The sequence below is a fragment of the Hemiscyllium ocellatum genome, chromosome 26 (genome assembly GCF_020745735.1).
Source record: "Hemiscyllium ocellatum isolate sHemOce1 chromosome 26, sHemOce1.pat.X.cur, whole genome shotgun sequence".
NCBI lineage: Eukaryota > Metazoa > Chordata > Chondrichthyes > Orectolobiformes > Hemiscylliidae > Hemiscyllium > Hemiscyllium ocellatum.
Window position 1 is genome coordinate 10,329,920 of NC_083426.1, and position 18,737 is coordinate 10,348,656.

At 43.3% G+C, this 18,737-nt stretch overlaps 1 protein-coding gene across 2 annotated transcripts in view; it reads left to right on the forward strand.

The window, feature by feature from the left end:
• The window catches only part of pik3c2b (phosphatidylinositol-4-phosphate 3-kinase, catalytic subunit type 2 beta), a 172,155-nt gene that overhangs the window by 5,512 nt on the left and 147,906 nt on the right, over positions 1-18,737 (forward strand). Inside the window, exons 2-3 of one of the 2 annotated variants that reach the window (XM_060845331.1) lie at positions 7,688-7,860; positions 14,316-15,410. In XM_060845331.1, coding sequence (XP_060701314.1) covers positions 14,391-15,410 — 1,020 coding nt within the window. In that variant the 5' untranslated portion in view covers positions 7,688-7,860; positions 14,316-14,390. The remainder of the gene's footprint in view (positions 1-7,687; positions 7,861-14,315; positions 15,411-18,737) is intronic. The other variant, XM_060845330.1, reaches the window with a different exon arrangement.

An 18,737-nucleotide genomic window follows, 5' to 3' on the forward strand; every position in this document is an offset into this window, starting at 1 on the left:
TAGCCAGTGATGTCCTTACCCTGTGAATGAATTAAAACAAAGAACCCATTAGCCTCCTATGCACTAAAGGAGATAATCCGAACCTGTCTAATGTTTTATTTATAAGTAAAGTTCTTTAGCCCCAAAAGCATTCTGGCAAATGTCTCAGAAATAATGGAATTGTACTATTTATCTGTACATGTTACACACTTAACAGTGAGCATATGTGCTGCAGGTAATCTTGTAGATAATGCAAGATAAGGAAAAATGGTCCATGTAATGCTCAGGAATACTCAGTCCTGAAAAAAGGTGATCCTCATTGTTAGTGTAATTCTATAATGGTTTAGCTGGGTAACCCAGTGATTAGCTGATTTGCCAAGGAAGATCCTGGGTTTGAATCTTCAGTTGTGTCCTGTCCACTGTTGAGGCAGCTGAGATGTGCACGTGGGAGTCCCTTTAACCTCTGGCCAAAGAAAGAATGAAATCACACAACAAGATTTCCACTCCTGATCACTGTCTGGAAGCTGTGTGTATTGGTTCAAAACATGTTGAGCTTAGTTTTTTCTGCTTTTCTGAATGAAGAGGGTACCAATAGTCCACTGTCCAAGTTTGGCCAGTTAGTTGGAGCCAGAGGAGGTAGAACTGGAACCTAGCAAGAACTACTTCATCTGGGCAGACGGGGAGAAGCAAACAAAGAGTACTTTTTAAAAAATGATCGTGTATAAGTAACAATATATTTTAATATCTGTATTCATGGTGACAAATAATTAACTGTGAGGCTGAATTGGTGTGTTGGTTTTGTCCTGGATTTGCCACCCCCCCCCCCCCGCAAAGATGTGCTTCCAAAGCACACATTTATGCCATTGCCCAGACTGTCACGTCCTACCACCTTAGCCCAACTGACCTTTATCTGTTCCTGAAACCTGAATGCCTTTGTTACATGTGGTTTTAATTGTTCCCACACAAAACTGGATGACCCTCACCTCCCATTTTCTACCATCCATAAACATGAATTCATCCATACCTCTGCAGTTCAATCCCATCTTAAGTCATGTCATTAGAATCCTTTCAGTGTGGAAAGGGGCCATTCAGCCGATCGAGTCTGCACTGACCCTCTGAAGAGCATCACATCCTATCCCTGTAATCCCTGCATTTCCCATGGCCAATCCACCTAGCCTGCACATCTTTGAACTGTGTGGGGAAACCGGAGCACCTGAAGGAAACTCACGGAGATATGGGGAGAACATGCAAACTCCACACAGACACTCACCCAAGATTGGAATTGAACCCAGGTCCTTTGTGTGTGAGGCAGCAGTGCTAACCATTGAGCTACTGTGCTGCCCATTGCCACTATACTTGTTGTCGTATGTTAGCTACTGATCTGACAACACCTTAGTTTTAAAATTCTGATCTTCATTTTCAGATCCCTTCATAGCCTCATCCTTCTATATCTCTGTAATTCTTTCTAACCCTATAAACCCGTTGAGGTCTCCCACTTCTAAGGTCTTTGCTCATCTCCCAATATCACCACTCCACTACTGTCACCATACCTTCAACTCTCAAAGCCAGATGCTTTCCCTCAGAATTTGCTACTCACTTTTTTCTTCTTTTTTCAGTCGTTCCTATAAACCCACTTTATTAACTCCAGGGATGTGGGTGTTGCTGGCTGGTCAGCATTTTTATTCCCTGTCCCTAGTTGCCCTTCAGAAGGTAGTTGTGAGCTGCCTCTTTGAATTGCTGTAGACCCATAATGCTGTTAAAATCAACGAGGTGAACGCCTCATCTTCCGCCTCGGAACACTTCAACCCCAGGGCATCAATGTGGACTTCAACAGCTTCCCCATTTCCCCTTCCCCCACCTTATCCTAGTTTCAAACTTCCAGCTCAGCACTGTCCCCATGACTTGTCCGGACTTGTCTGACCTGTCTAGCTCCTTTTCCACCTATCCACTCCACCCTCTCCTCCCTGACCTATCACCTTCATCTCCTCCCCCACTCACCCATTGTACTCTATGCTACTCTCTTCCCACCCCCACTCTCCCCTAGCTTATCTCTCCATGCTTCAGGCTCTCTGCCTTTATTCCTGATGAAGGGCTTTTGCCTGAAACGTCGATTTCGCTGCTCATTGGATGCTGCCTGAACTGCTGTGCTCTTCCAGCACCACTGATCCATAATGTTGTTAGGGGATTCAAGTGAAGGAATGGTGATATATTTCAGACTCAGGATGTTGTATGGTTTGGATGGTTTATTGCAGATGGTAGTGTTCCAAATTACCTGCTGCTCTTGTTCTTCAAGGTGGAAGTGGTTGTGGGTTTGGAAGATAATGTCTAAGGCTGTTTGGCAAATTTCTTCAGTACAGACTGCTGCTAATAAGCATTGGTGATGGAGAGAGTGGATATTTGTGAATGTGGTGCTGATCAGGTGGCTGCTTTGTTCTGGATTGTGTCAAGCTTCCTGAATGCTGTTGGAACTACACTTTTCAGACAAGTGGAGAGCATTCCATTACACATCTGACTTGTGCCATTTTAATCATAGAACGAGTTGGACCGAAGGGTCTGTTTCCATGCTGTACATCTCTATATAGCTGATGGACAGGCTTTGGGGAGTCAAGAGGTGAATCACATGCTGCAGTATTCCGAGTCTCTGACCTGCACTTGTAGCCATTGTATTTATATGGTAAGTCCAGCTGAATTTCTGGTCAATGGTAAAGCCCAGAATATTGTCAGTGGGGGATTTGGAGAAAGAGTTCCCTGATTGGGGCTGTTAATCTAGTCTCATCATGGATTGTCAGGGGTTTGGTTCACTCTGAGAGCTGGATCAGAGTCAAGGACTCTCTGCATGTAAATAAAGGGTGACTTGGTAGGATACCAGCCTCTGTGGATTTATTTTAGGAACTCCATTGCATATCAAAGGGTGGTGGTTAGATCGTTGCCTGGCTTTTTTGTGGCATGAATGTTACTTGCCTCTTGTCAGCCCAAGCCTGAATATTGTCCAGGTCTTATTGCCTTTCTATGTGGACTGCTTCAGTATCTTAGGAGTGATGATTTGGAGATGTCGGTGTTGGACTGGGGTGTACAAAGTTAAAAATCACACAACTCCAGGTTATAGTCCAACAGATTTAATTGGAAGCACACTAGCTTTCGGAGCAACGCTCCTTCATCAGGTGATTGTGGAGGGCTGGATCGTAACACAGAATTTATAGCAAAAATTTGCAGTGTGATGTAACTGAAATTATACATTGAAATATTGATTGTCCGTTAAGCCTTTCATCTGTTAGAATACAGTGATAGTTTCACTTCTTTCATGTGTAAATCACAAAACCCTTTTTTTAAAAGCTGCATTCTCGGGTTAACTGTTAACAATGGTGATAGCTAGACAATATGTTGAAGGTGTTAGCCCCCTGTGTTCTCTATGACCTGATGTTTAGATTGATTCTAATCTAACAAGCCGGGGCAGGTATCAGATCTTGTGGTGGGAGAGCACTTTGGTGATAGTGACCACAACTGCCTCACATTCTACATAGCTATGGAGAAGGAGAGGATTAGGCAAAATGGGAGGATATTTAATTGGGGAAGAGGAAACTATGATGCGATTAGACATGAGCTAGGAAGCATGGATTGGGAGCAATTTTTCCATGGTAAAGGCACTATAGACATGTGGAGGTTGCAAGTGATAAATAAATATGTCCCTTTGAGACAGGCAAGAAGTGGTAAGATAAAGGAACTTTGCATGACGAGAGCGGTGGAGCTTCTCGTCAAAAGAAAAAAAGTAGCTTACATAAGGTGGAGGAAGCTAGGGTCAAGCTCAGCTCTACAGGATTACAGGCAGGCGAGGAAGGAGCTTAAAAATGGTCTGAGGAGAGCAAGGAGGGGGCACGAGAAAGGCTTGGCAGAATGGAGTAGGGAGAACACAAAGGCATTTAACACTTATGTGAGGAATAAGAGAATAGTCAAAGAAAGAAGAGGGCCGATTAGGGATAGCATAGGGAATTTGAGTGTGGAGTCTGAGGAGGTAGGGTAAGCCCTAAATGAGTTTTTTGCTTCTGTCTTTACGAAAGAAATGAACTTTGTAATGAATGAAAACTTTTGAAGAGCAGGTGTGCATGCTGGAATGGATAGAGATAGAGGAAGCTGATGTGCTGAAAATTTTGTCAAACATTAAGATTGATAAGTCGCCAGGCCCGGACCAGATTTGTCCTTGGCTGCTTTGGGAAACGAGAAATGCAATTGCTTTGCCACTTGCGAAGATCTTTTCATCCTCGCTCTCCACTGAAGTCGTACCTGAGGACTGGAGAGAGGCAAATGTAATTCTTCTCTTCCAGAAAGGAAATAGGTAAATCCCCGGCAATTACAGACCAGTAAGTCTCACGTCTGTCATCTGCAAGGTGTTAGAAAGGATTCTGAGGGATAGGATTTATGACCATCTGGAAGAGCATGGCTTGATTAAATGCAGTCAACACGGCTTTGTGAGAGGCAGGTCATGCCTCACAAACCTTATCGAGTTCTTTGAGGATGTGACTAGAAACGTTGATGAGGGTCGAGCTGTGGATGTGATGTATATGGACTTCAGCAAGGCATTTGATAAGGTTCCCCATGGTAGGCTCATTCAGAAGGGCAGGAGGAATGGGATTCAGAGGAACATAGCTGTTTGGATACAGAATTGGCTGGCCAACAGAAGACAAGTGGTAGTAGAAGGAAAACATTCACCCTGGAAGTCTGGTGAGTGGTGTTCCACAGGGCTCTGTCCTTGGGCCTCTATTGTTTGTAATTTTTATTAATGGCTTGGATGAGGGGATTGAAGGATGGGTCAGCATGTTTGCGGATGACACAAAGGTTGGAGGTGTCTATGACTGTATAGAGAGCTGTTGTAGGCTGCAGCGGGACATTGACAGGATGCAGAGATGGGCTGAGAGGTGGCAGATGGAGTTCGACCTGGATAAATGCGAGGTGATGCATTTTGGAAGGTCGAATTTGAAAGCTGAGTACAGGATTAAGGATAGGATTCTTGGCAGTGTGGAGGAACAGAGGGATTTTGGGGTGCAGGTACATAGATCCCTTAAAATGGCCACCCAAGTGGACAGGGTTGTTAAGAAAGCATATGGTGTTTTGGCTTTCATTAACAGGGGGATTGAGTTTAAGAGTCGTGAGATCTTGTTGCAGCTCTATACAACTTTGGTTAGACCACACTTGGAATACTGCGTCTAGTTCTGGTTGCCCTATTCTAAGAAAGATGAGGATGCTTTGGATTGGGTTCAGAGGAGGTTTACCAGGATGCTGCCTGGACTGGAGGGCTTATCTTATGAGGAGAAGTTGACTGAGCTCAGACTTTTTCCATTGGAGAAAAGGAGGAGAAGAGGGGGCCTAATTGAGATATACAAGATAATGAGAGGCATAGATGGAGTCGATACCCAGAGACTATTTCCCAGGACAGAAATGACTAACACGAGGGGTCATAGTTTAAGCTGGTTGGAGGAAAGTATAGAGGGGATGTCCAAGGCGGATTCTTTACACGGAGTTGTAAGACCATGGAATGCGTTGCCAGCAGCAGTTGTGGGAGCAAGGTCATTGGGGACATTTAAGAGACTCCTGGACATGCACATGGTCACAGAAATTTGAGTGTGCATACATGAGGATCAGTGGTCGGCACAACATCGTGGGCTGAAGGGCCTGTTCTGAGCTGTAGTGTTCTACGTTCTATGTTCTAATCTAAAAAGTAAGATCAGAGTTTTACATAAATTCATGCAGTTTTTGAGCTCAGAGTTCTACATGAATGTATGCAGTTTTTGAGCAAAGTGCAATGTAACTCTGCAAGTACAAATTCACCCACACAATATATGTGTGCATGTGGGTCTTTGTCTGTGTGTGTGTGTGTAGTGAGTGCAGAGTATCTTAAGCCTCTGAGGGGGTGCATGTGAGAGTGTGGGAGTGTGTGTGTCTATAAGGGTCTGTGTGCGCGTCTGTGTGTGTGTGCGCAATGCAATGGTGATCACCTGTAATGTGACATGAACCCAAGGTCCCCGTTGAGGCCCTCCCTATGGGTACTGAACTTAGCTATCAGCCTCTGCTCGGCCACTTTCCTCTGCTGCCTGATCCGAAGTCCGCCTTGGAGGATGGTCACCCGAAGGTCTGAGGCTGAATGTCCTGGACCACTGAAGTGTTCCCCAACTGGGAGGGAACCCTCCTGTCTGTTGATTGTTGTGCGGTGCCCATTCATCCGTTGTCGTAGCCTTTGCGCGGTTTCCCCAATATACCATGCCTCCAGGCATCCTTTCCCTGCAACGTATAAGATAGACAATGTTGGCTGAGTCACATGAGTACCTGCCATGTACAAGGTGGGAGGTGTTCCCACGCGTAATAGTGGTGTCAGATTGTGGACATAGATACATCTTACAGCGTCCACCGTGACAGGGTTGTATACTGCACAACAATCAACAGACGGGAGGGTTCCCTCCCAGTTGTGGAACACTTCAGTGGTCCAGGACATTCAGCCTCAGACCTTCGGGTGACCATCCTCCAAGGTGGACTTCGAGACAGGCAGCAGAGGAAAGTGGCTGAGCAGAGGCTGATAGCTAAGTTCAGTACCCATAGGGAGGGCCTCAATCGGGACCTTGGGTTCATGTCACATTACAGGTGATCACCATTGCACTACACACACACACACACACACACACACACACACACACACACACACACACACACACACACACACACACACTCTCTCACATAAACACGGACACAGCTACACACAGACACCCACACACACCCTTATAGGCATACATATGCACCCCCTCATAGACTCACCACACACTCGCACACACACTCTTTCTCACATTCACAATGCCCACTCCAGACAGACACACAGACAGACAAAGACCCGCATGCGCACTTTTATTTTGTGTAGTGAATTTGTACTTGCAGAGTTACATTGCACTTTGCTTAAAAACTGCATACATTCATGTAGAACTCTGAGCTCAAAAACTGCATGAATTTATATAAAACTGTTATCTCACTTTTTAGATTAGAATCAATCTAAACATTCTGTCACAGACAGAGAATACAGGGGGCTAACACCTTCAACATATTGTCTAACTATCACCATTGTTAACCGCTAACCTGAGAATGCAACTTTTAAAAAAAGGGTTTTAGAGATTAGATTAGATTACTTACAGTGTGGAAACAGGCCCTTCGGCCCAACAAGTCCACACCGACCCGCCGAAGCGCAACCCACCCAAACCCTTACATCTACCCCTCACCTAACACTACGGGCAATTTAGCATGGCCAATTCACCTAACCCGCACATCTTTGGACTGTGGGAGGAAACCGGAGCACCCGGAGGAAACCCACGCAGACACGGGGAGAACGTGCAAACTCCACACACAGTCAGTCGCCTGAGTCGGGAATTGAACCCGGGTCTCAAGCGCTGTGAGGCAGCAGTGCTAACCACTGTGCCACCGTGCCGCCCGGTTTTGTGATTTACACATGAAAGAAGTGAAACTATCACTCTATTCTCACAGATGAAAGGCTTACTGGACAATCAATTTTTCAATGTATAATTTCAGTTACATCACACTGCAAATTTTTGCTATAAATTCTGTGTTACGATCAAGTCCTCCACAATCACCTGATGAAGGAGCGTCGCTCCGAAAGCTAATGTGCTTCCAATTAAACCTGTTGGACTATAACCTGGTGTTGTGTGATTTTTTAATTTAGGAGTGATGAATAGCGTTGTATAATGTGCAAACATCACCACTTAGGATGGAGGGAGAGTCATTGGAACAACTGAAGATGACTGGGTACAGGACACTACCCTGAGGAACTCCTACAGAGATATCCTGGAGCCAAGATGACTGACCTCCACTAACCACAATCATCTTGTGGGCCAGGTATGTCTCCAACCACTGGAGAGTTTGCCTCTTGATTTCTATTGATTCCAGTTTTGCTAGGGCTCCTTGATGCCACACTTGGTCAAACATGGCCTTGACTTCAAGGGCTGTCGCTCTCCCCTCACTTTTGGAATTCAGCTCTGTTGTCTATGTTTGAACCAAAGCTGTAATAAGGTTAGAAGCTGATGACCCGAGTGGAACCCAAACTAAGTGTCGGTGTGCAGGTTATTGCTAAGCAGATACTGTACTGTTGATGACTCCTACAATCAGTTTACTGATGATTGGGGCGGTAATTGGCCTGTTTGGATTTGCCCTGCTTTTTGTGTACAGGGCATACCTGGGGTTTTTCCACGTTATTGGGTAAATGCCAGTGTTGCAGCTGTATTGTAACAGTAGGGCTGCAGCAAGATCTGTCTTCTGTATTATTGCTGGAATGTTGAAAGGGCCTGTAACCTTTGCAGTATCAGCCATTTCTTGATATCTTATCTGATGAATAGAGTTGGCTGAAGACTGGCCTCTATAATGCAAGGGACCACTGAAGAAGGCTGAAATGGATCTTCCATATGGCACTCCTGACTGAAGATTGCTACGAATGCTTTAGCCTTTTGTTTTGCACTGATGTGTTGGACCTGTGAGAGTCAACTACGTCACTGTGGCTCTGGAGTCATATGTTGGCCAGACTCAGGAAAGGAAGGCAGATGTCCTTCTTCCGTGAAGGACATTAGTGAACCAGATGGGTTTTTCTGGCAACCTACAGTGTTTTCATGGTTGTCATTAGATTCTTATTTCAAGATTTGTTTTATTGTTATTGAATTGAGATTCCACCATCTGCCATAGTGGGAGTCAAACTCTGGTCCCCAAAACACTAGTTGAGTTTCTGATTAATAATCTAGCGATAATAACCCATTGCCTCCACTCTGTTCTAATACCTCCCTTTTTACAGGGATTGTTCCCTCTGGGACATCCTAATCCATTCCTCAATCACCAGCACCACCCACCCTTCCCTCGGCACCTTCCCATGTTACTACAGAAGATGCAACACTTGCTCCTTCACCACCACCTTGCTCACCATCCAAGGGCCTAAACAGACTTTCCAGGTGAAGCAACATTTCATCTGTACATCCTCCAACCATGTGTATTGTATTTGCTGCACCCAACATGGCCTAGTCTACATTGGAGAAATCAAATGCAGGCTGGGTGACCACTTTGTGCAACCCCTCTGGTCTGTATGCAAACATAACCCCAACCTTCCCATAACTGGTCATTTTAACACCGCGTGCTACTCACATACCCACTTGTCTGTCCTCTGCATTTTACAGTGTTCTAGTGAATCACAGTGCACACTGGAAGAACATCTCATCTTCAGACTAGGCACTTTACAGGCTTCTGGACCTAATGTTGAGCTCAACACCTCAAATTGTGAACCAACTCCTAATTCTTCTCTTTCTTTCAGCTTTCCTTACTATATTCTCTGTAACCATGTCATCTCTTCTCCCTCTTTCCTTTCCCCCCCCCCCCCCCCACCTCAGTTTGGCAGTTAGATACACTATTGTTCTACCATTTTCACATTCCAATCACTTAATCTGAACTAACAACATTCTTTCTCCACCAGTACTCTACACCCTACCACCACCAAACCTCTTCCCCCATCCCCTCAACTATAGCATAAATACTGCCCCCTCGATGCCTGACGTCAGCTCAGGAACTGTGCTGGAAAAGAAGACGAACTGCACTGAGGTGTCGCGTGGGAGGGAGAAAGAGAAAAATTTAGACTCAATGTTAGCTTGCTCGCTCTCTCTGTTCATGGATATTGTCTGACCCACTGTGATCTCCAGGATTTGTTGTTTTCCAGTACCACCTCCTGTGACTCAGAGTAAAGTCTTGTTCGATAGTACTTCTGTGAAACCTCTTGGGATTTTATTTTGTTTACAAATACAAGTATTGGTTTAGCTAGTCTTGAACTTTCCCTCCTAAGGCTGTTCTGTTTACCTGCCAGCCAGCAACTCCACACCCTAGCCCTCAATCACCTTTCCCTTCCTGGATGGTTGCTCAAGCTCGTCCTAAGGAGGGTGGAGCCTCATGTTGTGCTTAACCGGTTCTACATCTTTAGATCTCTGTTGAGATTGAGACTAATCACTTCCTATGTAATTCAGAAACAAACAGTGGAGAATGCTGGAAATGCTCAGTGTTACGCAGCCTAATGAAAGATCCCAACCTTGAAACATTAGCACCATTTTTCTCCCCGCAGAGGCTGCCAGACCTGATTTATGTTTACAGCATTTTCTGTTTTTGTTTCAAATTTTCAGGATCTGTCTGATTTCAATTTTGCTTCTCTCTCCCCATGTCCTCTGTGGACTTCTTCCAGGTACAAACTCTAAATCCCAACTTTTCTAGTGTCAAAGTTAAAGATCACACACCAGGTTGTGGTCCCAACAGGTTTATTTGGAAGCACTAGCTTTCAGAGCACTGCTCCTTCATCAGGTAACCTGGTGTTGTGTGATTTTTAACTTTTGTACACCCCAGTCCAACACCGGCATCTCTCAATCTTTTCTCCTGCCAGATTTCTGTTGCTTGGTTTACCCTGAGATTAGGATTTAGTGCTGTACTTCCTTGTGTGAATCTGTCAAATGCATCAAATTTGTGTATGTGCTATTTTTATGGATTTTCTTCTTGGGTGTCAAACCTGTTAGTGTTTTCCTTTCTGAAGGAAAACCACGTAAAGCATAATTTGTTAAATGCAAGCAAGGCGAGCATTGGCAAATATTTTAGCTCACTTTCATTTCGTCAATGTTTCCAAAAGTGTGCATGTGTTGTTGATGAAAGATAACAGCACTGTGGATTCCTCCCTTTAGCAGTATTTCTGCTTCTTGAGATACCCTGCTCCTGTAAGTAATTAAACATTGCTGCATTGTGGGCAGGAAATCTTGAGATTAGGAATGCTTACCCACAGCATTCGGTGACAATCAGTCCCTCAGCTGTGCAGTACTGGGAGGTCAATGTTTCCGGTAAGACTGAGTTGATTAAACAGAAATTGTGCTGGAAAAGATGATGAACTGCACTGAGGTGTCATGTGGGGAGTGAGAAAGAGAAAGATGATTGGGATAGGGGAAAGAATGGATATGAAGCACAGGCATGACAGGCCAAATGGCCTTTTGCTTCTCCTATGTACAGAAATTCTATAGTTGAAAGGTTATCAAGGGTAGGTAAGAATCAACACTCCCTCAAAGCTGCAGAGCTGCTGGGAAGTCCTGGGAATATTATCATGTCGCTGTATGATCCTTACTTCCTGTTGCCGTTGCCACACAAGGAACTTTGAAGTTGATGAAGAAAAATGAGAGAGAATGGAGGCAGAAATGTGGAGTTGTGAACAGCCATGATCGTATTGAATGGCAAAGCAATTCTCAAAGGGATGAGTGGCCTACTCTTACTCCCAAGTTCCATGTTTCTAACTCCTATACAATATGTGGAGGTGCCGGTGTTGGGATGGGGTGGACAAAGTCAGAAGTCACATGACACCAGGTTATAATCCTACTGCTTTATTTAAAAGCACAAGCTTTCGGAGCATTGCTCCTTCATCAGGAGTGCTCTGATAGTTTGTGATTTAAAATAAACCAGTTGGTCCACAACCTGGTGTCATGTGACTTCTAACTATAGCACGTAGAATATAGAATGATGTTGTGTTGAACATGACGCCAAACTAAACTAATTCCTTCTGACTGCCCTTGGTCCATATCCCTCCATTTCTTAAATTTTCATGTGCTTATCTAAAAGTCCCTTAAACACCCCTATCATATCCTAAGTTCCCTCAATTCTAGAGATGAGGTTGCATGGACGAAGGACGCTAGAATGAGTTAGATGGAAGGAAAATTGACACTTGAGTGTATGTGAGTTGAGCAAGGGAAGAAGAAATCTAACTTTTTGAGGACGGTACTAGGTGAGTCTAAATGGAAGCAAAACACTGGCTTGACGACTGTGTTGATGAAAGTAATAGTTTTCATTTAGACTTTGTTCTTTCAGAATGACTTTAATCAGTGGATCATGATAAAGATCGTACGTGTGGACTCCTGTCAAGTAACAGAATATATAGCTTATAAAATAGAAAACGTGGGTTATGAGCTATGGCAGGTTTCTTAGCTTGGCAGATAATGAGCAATGATGATCTGGGGACCCCATTGCGATGCAAATGATTAGAACGTGGTAGTTGCAGATATTAGAGTTTAGAATGGGGAGAGGTGATATAACTTTTTTGATTCGTTCACAGAATTCTAGGCCATCATTTATTGCCCATCACTAATTGCACAAAAAGGCAGCTGAGAGTCAGCAACTTTGCTGTTGAACTGGTGTCATGTGTAGGCCAGATCTGGTAAGGATGGCATATTTCCTTCCCAAAAGGGCATTAGTGAACCAGGTGGGTTTGATAGAAACATTAGAAGATTGTGAGAGGTCATGACAGGATAGATGTGGAGAGGATGGTTCCTGTTTTGGAAAAACAAGAATGAGGGGTCACTTTATTGAGGGGTTGTCCGTTTAAAACAGGTGAAGCATTTTTCTTTCCTTGAGCATAATGAGCCTTTGAAACTCTCTTCCTGAGAAGGTGGTGATAACTAAGCCATCAAATATCTTTAAGAGGGAAGTGGACAGATTGTTGAAGGGGTCCTAGGGTTATCAGGGATAAGTAGGAATGTGGAGTTGGGTTACAATCAAATCAGGCACAATCCTTTTGAGTGGCAGAGGAGCCCAATGGCCTACTCCTGCTCCTTTTTTCAAATGAAATTGTTGTTTGCAGGTGATAACAAATTGCTGAGAATAGCTAAGAACGCAGACTGCTGGAAATGTGGCTAGGTAAAGGAAGGAGCTTTCGGAGGTCTGTTAGAAATATGATCGGTTTGGTGCTGTGCACCCATCCCTACCAGGAACTGAATTTGATTGAGATGGCCGTAGGACATCTGAGCTGGCAGGTAGTTTCCTCAGGTCTTGATGGCATTTGAACCCCAATTACTGTCTGATTCACTGTTATCACCCCTTCTTAAATAGAACCCTTTTGACATTGACAGATGACTGCACTTTGTAATTGCTGTACTGGGTTTTGTGTCCTATCACTTGTGTCTGTATACCTATTTCACACAGGGCTGGACCGCGTTCACCAGGTTGGCATTTAGTTAATTTTTTGCTGCAAGCCAACTCCTTTACTATTGGAATGCTGACAAGCTTTTATTATGTTAAAGGTGCTTCACAGGAGCATTACAAAACAAACTAGACCACTAAACTAAATTAACTATTAGATCTGAAAATATTGGTCAAAGAATTAGGTTTCAAGGAGTATCTTAAAGGGGGAAAATCAGGAGAAGAGATCTAGAGAGCATATTCAGAGTTTGTACCTAGACAATGGGGGAGCCTTTAGTGGTTCTCAAGGCCAGAATTAAAGAAGTAAAGTTTATGCGATTAGAGATTATTGTTATATCACTTTGAGAGGGAACAGGCTAATGAGCAAGTTAATTCGTGATGTAGAACATGTGACTAACATTCCTGATGAAGGGCTTTTGCCTGAAACATCAATTTTCCTGCTCCTTGGATGCTGCCTGACCTGTGCTTTTCCAGCACCACTCTAATCTCCAGCATCTGCAGTACCCACTTCCATCATGTGTCTCGCAACCATTCTCCATCTGACTAACAGCATGTAGCAATGTAGCTATGCTTTTCTACCTGTTCAGCAATCCTGTAAAAGATCTTCAAATAAACAGAACCCATGCTGTAAATCGCTACATGACTTTGTCCCTTTACAAATCCCAGTGTGAGAGAACATGAGATGGGGGATGATGGAAGGATTTTAAAAAACATTGAGTTTAATAATCAAGGCAGTAGCTCTTTGGGAGAGCAAATACAAGCAGAAGGGTTCAGTTTTGGGAAACAGAGTTTTGGATAATTTCAAATTTAGATAGAGACCAGGAATGCATTAGGATATCTAATTCTAAAGTAGCAATAGCATGAATGAACCTCCCAGCAGCAGATAAGCTGAGACAGGATGAAGTTGGGAGATGTTACAGTGCTAGTAATCGGTGGTCTTGATAATATGGTAAGTCGGAAGTTCAACTCTAGGTCAAATGCGACACCAACTTTGCAAATGAATGGCTTAATCTCAGACCTTCTCTTGGAGGAAGGATGGAGTCAGTAACTAGGAATTGAATTTACAGTGGTATCCATAAACAATGGGTCCAGTCTTCATAATACTTAACTGAATACTTAATGAAAATATATGGGTAAATGTAACTACTCCAATAAGATTTCTTTAGCCCTATTGCAAAGATTTTATTTTTGAAATTTATTTTCAATGCAACCATCTTCTCTCCTTCCCCTCCTCCCCAGTCTGTCAGCAGATCTGCCTAAAATAAAAATCAATCTCTTAGCTGAGGAACAAATTGAATTTAAACCTTTTTTGTTTTGTGTTTTCTATTTAGCTGCAATCCATTATGACTTTGTCCCTCAGTCACCTATTCCAGAAGAAGTAAGATTCACCCGTACCAGCCATTAGGATGTCTCAACCCACAGGCAGCAAGGAACACTGGAAACCCTGGGAGTTCTCTGGGATCAGCCGTCAGGAACTGGCACTGGCAGAAGCTCTTCAGATGGAGTATGATGCCCTATCGAGGCTTCGGCAGAGTAGTACAACAAGAGACGACAGCAAGTCCAAACATATTAACAGCCTGCAACTGATTTCATTTGAGGACCCTTTGTTGGAGTACAGCCAATTGAGGAATGACTGCAATACCTTTAAAGGAACCCATGGTCTGTCAGGGTCAGACCCCGGTCTCAGTTATAGCAAAGGCCCTTCTTTGTCAAATCGAGGCATCGCGTGTTCCTCAACTACCTCAGTTCCCAGGCCACCAAACCCCCAGTGCCAAGAAGACTCAGAATACCATTCATTATGGAAGGATGTTACCACAGCCACAACTGCCACCACCACCAATTCGACCATCAGTGGCTGCATACAGCAACCAATCCGTACAGGACTCTTCACCACTGAGGGGACATCTTGCCAACGTGGAGATTATTCCATCATTGACTATGCTCCACCAATTCCACCACGAGTTCCTCTAGGTCCCAGTCGAAATGCCACGTTAACAGATCATTGGTCCAAGGGGCAGCCTGGTGAGAGCATTGAGAAATTGACCATACCCAATGACATCAATATATTCTCTCCCAACAGTGATGACTCGAATGGTAAAATAGTAGAACCACCAAGTTTTTACTCCAACCAAAGGATCTCTGATGAAGAGTTTGAGTTGATTGACTATGATGATTTGAATGATGCCATAACAAAGCTGAATTTAATGTCAACCTATGGAGAAAATACAAAGCTGATAAGAGTTGGCAGCATTGGCCCCAACTCCATCTGTAAAAGAAAAGATAAAAAGGAAGAAACCTCTGGGAAACCCGTCAGTCGAAGTAAGACTCTTCCACCTCAGGTGCCTCCACGGACCTATATGTCTAAATATGGAAACCAGAACAATGCTGTCTATCAGGACAAGAATCAAATGGTCTCCATTGATCCGGTGAGATCCAGAAAATTGTCACAGTAGTTGTGATTAGGGAAAATGCTTTGCGACACCTGTATATGTGTTTTGATTTGGTGTACTGTCACATGCATTGATTGAAAGGGCAATGGAAGCTGAGTCAACAGCAGCTGACCAACAAAATATTTTGCAGGGAAACTTTGATGGGCATTCAGGGAAAATGCTGTAATAATTAGATAGCTCTGTCACACAGCCAGCAAGATGGTCAGAATGGGGTCCTCCTATATTGTATAATTCTGTAAATTTGGGATGATCATTATCAGACCAAACTATATTTCTTTTTTCCCTATCCCTTCCTAATATTGGTTCTCAGAATCCTCTGTGATTGTAAAGCAGGGAAACATGCCTAATAAGCCCCAGTACATCCTTGTTAAAATCCCTTGAGATAAGCTTTAATCAAAAGTTTGTATCAAGAATGAAATGGGATTTAGAATCACAGTAATTGGAACATCATAAGAAATAGGAGCAGGAGTAGGGCATTCAATCTGTCGAGTCTACCTGCCACTCTATAAGATCATGACTAATTTACCCCAAGCCTTAAATCCTCTTTCATGCCCACTCAACATAACCCTTAACCCCTCGATATTTCAAAAATCTAACCACCACCACCTCTTTCAGTGATTTAACCTCTCAAACTCTCTGGATTAAAGAATTCCAAACATTCACTACCCTCTGAGAGAATAAATTTGTTTTGTTTCTCAGTTTTAAGTGTGTCCCAGAGGAGACTTTTCTCCCTTCACATTCTGTCAGTAAAAAGCAAGTGAAACTTTTCTATGTCCTGTCTCTAGTTGAGTTTGACACTCAGTAATTCTGAGTCTGTCCTCTCAAAAGTGGGTTGCCTGGAGAGAGTATTTTGGATTTCTTGTAAACATTGATACATTTAATGGTCCAATACAGGGCTTTTTTGCAAAAGCTTCAGAAAAGAAAAACCTTCTGAGGATTATGATGATTTTTTTAGTTTATTTAACAAGTGAGTAGTTAGAATATGCAAATCACTACCACAAGAAATAATTGTGACAAATAATGTTAAGACACCTTTTTTAAATGGAAGCTAAATTGTGGGTGAACAAAATAGAAGGATAAACTGAGGAATAAATGAAGTTTGGGTGTGAAGAGGTTTAACACCACCAGAGATCAGGCTGAATAGCCTGTTTCTATGCTGCAAATTCTATCTCCTTGATTTAAAGAAGCCTACAATGTGGAGTTAATACTGAAAGGGCAGCAAGCCATCAGAACTGAGGCTGTGGGTACACCCAGAATGTCATGACCTATCTAGAGGAGGGTTTTCAGAATGATTCATTCGTTTCTATAAGAGTGATTACAGATGGTAAGTAAGTGTGCAGTAGTACAATTTAATTTTTTTTCAAATATGCTGTTGCCAAAGTGATAGTGACATTTTTTTTTCAATTGGAGATCATCTTTTCTTCCTCCCCCTTCACCCTAAAGTGACATTCTCACTTCTTTACTACTGTAGTTCATACTCTTAGCTGCTTTGCCTTCCTGCGAATTCATTCTGATTCTTCTTTCACTTTCTACCCTATCGCCTGTACCAATTAATTATTACTTAACATCAATATTCCTCTGTCCCACTTATCCTGCCACAACATCCCACTGATTCTTTTAGGTCCTGGGATCCAGGTATTCTGTATAGCATGTAAAGAAAGCTATTGGGCAGCACAATTTACAATGCAGACTGGAAGCCAAAAGTAGAATCTTATATGGTCTACACAATTTTATTTCCTCACTCGCCAGTATGTTTACATCTGAGGCATTGGAAGTGGTGGGGGGGAGGAGGTGGGTAGGTAGCAGGGGGTGGGGGGGGGGGGGGGGGTGGAGAGAGAGAGAGAGAGAGAATGGGGGTTGCCTCGAAACATATTTTTTCTAAAGTAAACTTTTGAATGGTCCAAGATTGCTGGCTGTTCCTGTGCTAGACTTGCCATTTTGGAACAGAGCCAAGCTACAAGTCTCCATGCCCCTTCTGCTTGCTGCTATTGCCTCGGCAACCCATTTCATAAAGACAGAAAAGACAGCACTGTACTAGCTCGCATACTCCCTCTCTCATAGATATTATTTTCTTTGACGTGATGCTAATGTGTTATTGCATGTGATGCAGAATTTATTCAGTGCAACAGATGCTAACACATCACTGTGCTAGTGGAAGGGACCAGGGATTATCTGACGTGAGGCTAGCTTCTAATTAGATTTGACCAAGCCAGGGTTTTGTTAGTGCTTTAGTATATTGTTGAACAGACCCAGGATGATTGTTCTCCTGTGCCTGCTCAACTCTTTTGGAGTTGGGCCAAGCTACACAAATTTCTTCCCATTCTGTCTGACCACACTGCCTTGGAAGTGCATTGTTTGACGGAACGGAAAATACTCTTAACCAACTGTGAATCAGTACAAAATGGGCATTGTTTTATGTGCAGCCAACATATATGATGCACTGTAAATAGTTGTAGTGATAACTTATTGATTTAATGAAATTGGTGTATTGGCCAACATATTCTTGAACTAATCGTAGAATGAGTAGGCCATTTACCATGTTGTATATGTGTCAGCTATTGCAAGTGCAATTGCGAAGTCCCAATGCCCTGCCCTCGCTGCGCAGCCCTCAGGATTTTTTTCTTTTAGGTGCTTAACCAATTCCCTTTTGGATGACCTAATTGCATCTTCGTCCACTACCCCATTAGGCAGTATTCTTCTATGCATGAGATAAAAGATCTTGACCCCTTGTTCAGGAGCCTTCCACCTATGGGGACATTTGTTTATCTGGATCCCTCAGATTTTGAGCACCTTTGTCAAATCTCCTCTCAACCTTCTCTGAGTGAAACAATCTCAGCATCTCTGATCTATCTACCTAACCAAAGTCCTTTATTCCTTACCCCATTCTTGCAGATCTTTTCTGTACCTTCTCATTCTTCCTAAACTGTGGCACTCAGGATTCGGACACACTACTGTGCAGTTGAAGTCAAAACAATGTTATATAATGGTTTATCAATGCCTCCTAATGACATTAGTATATTTTATAGATAAATGTTTCTTTTTAGATTAGATTACTTAGTGTGGAAACAGGCCCTTCAGCCCAACAGGTCCGCACCGACCCTCCGAAGAGCAACCCACCCAGACCCATTCCCCTACATTTACCCCTTCACTTAAACTATGCACATTTTAGCATGGTCAATTCACCTAACCTACACAATTTTTTTGGACTGTGGGAGGAAACCGGAGCACCAGGAGGAAACCCACGCAGACAATGAGAGAACATGCAAAGTCCACACAGATAGTTGCCTGAGGCATGGGAAGAAA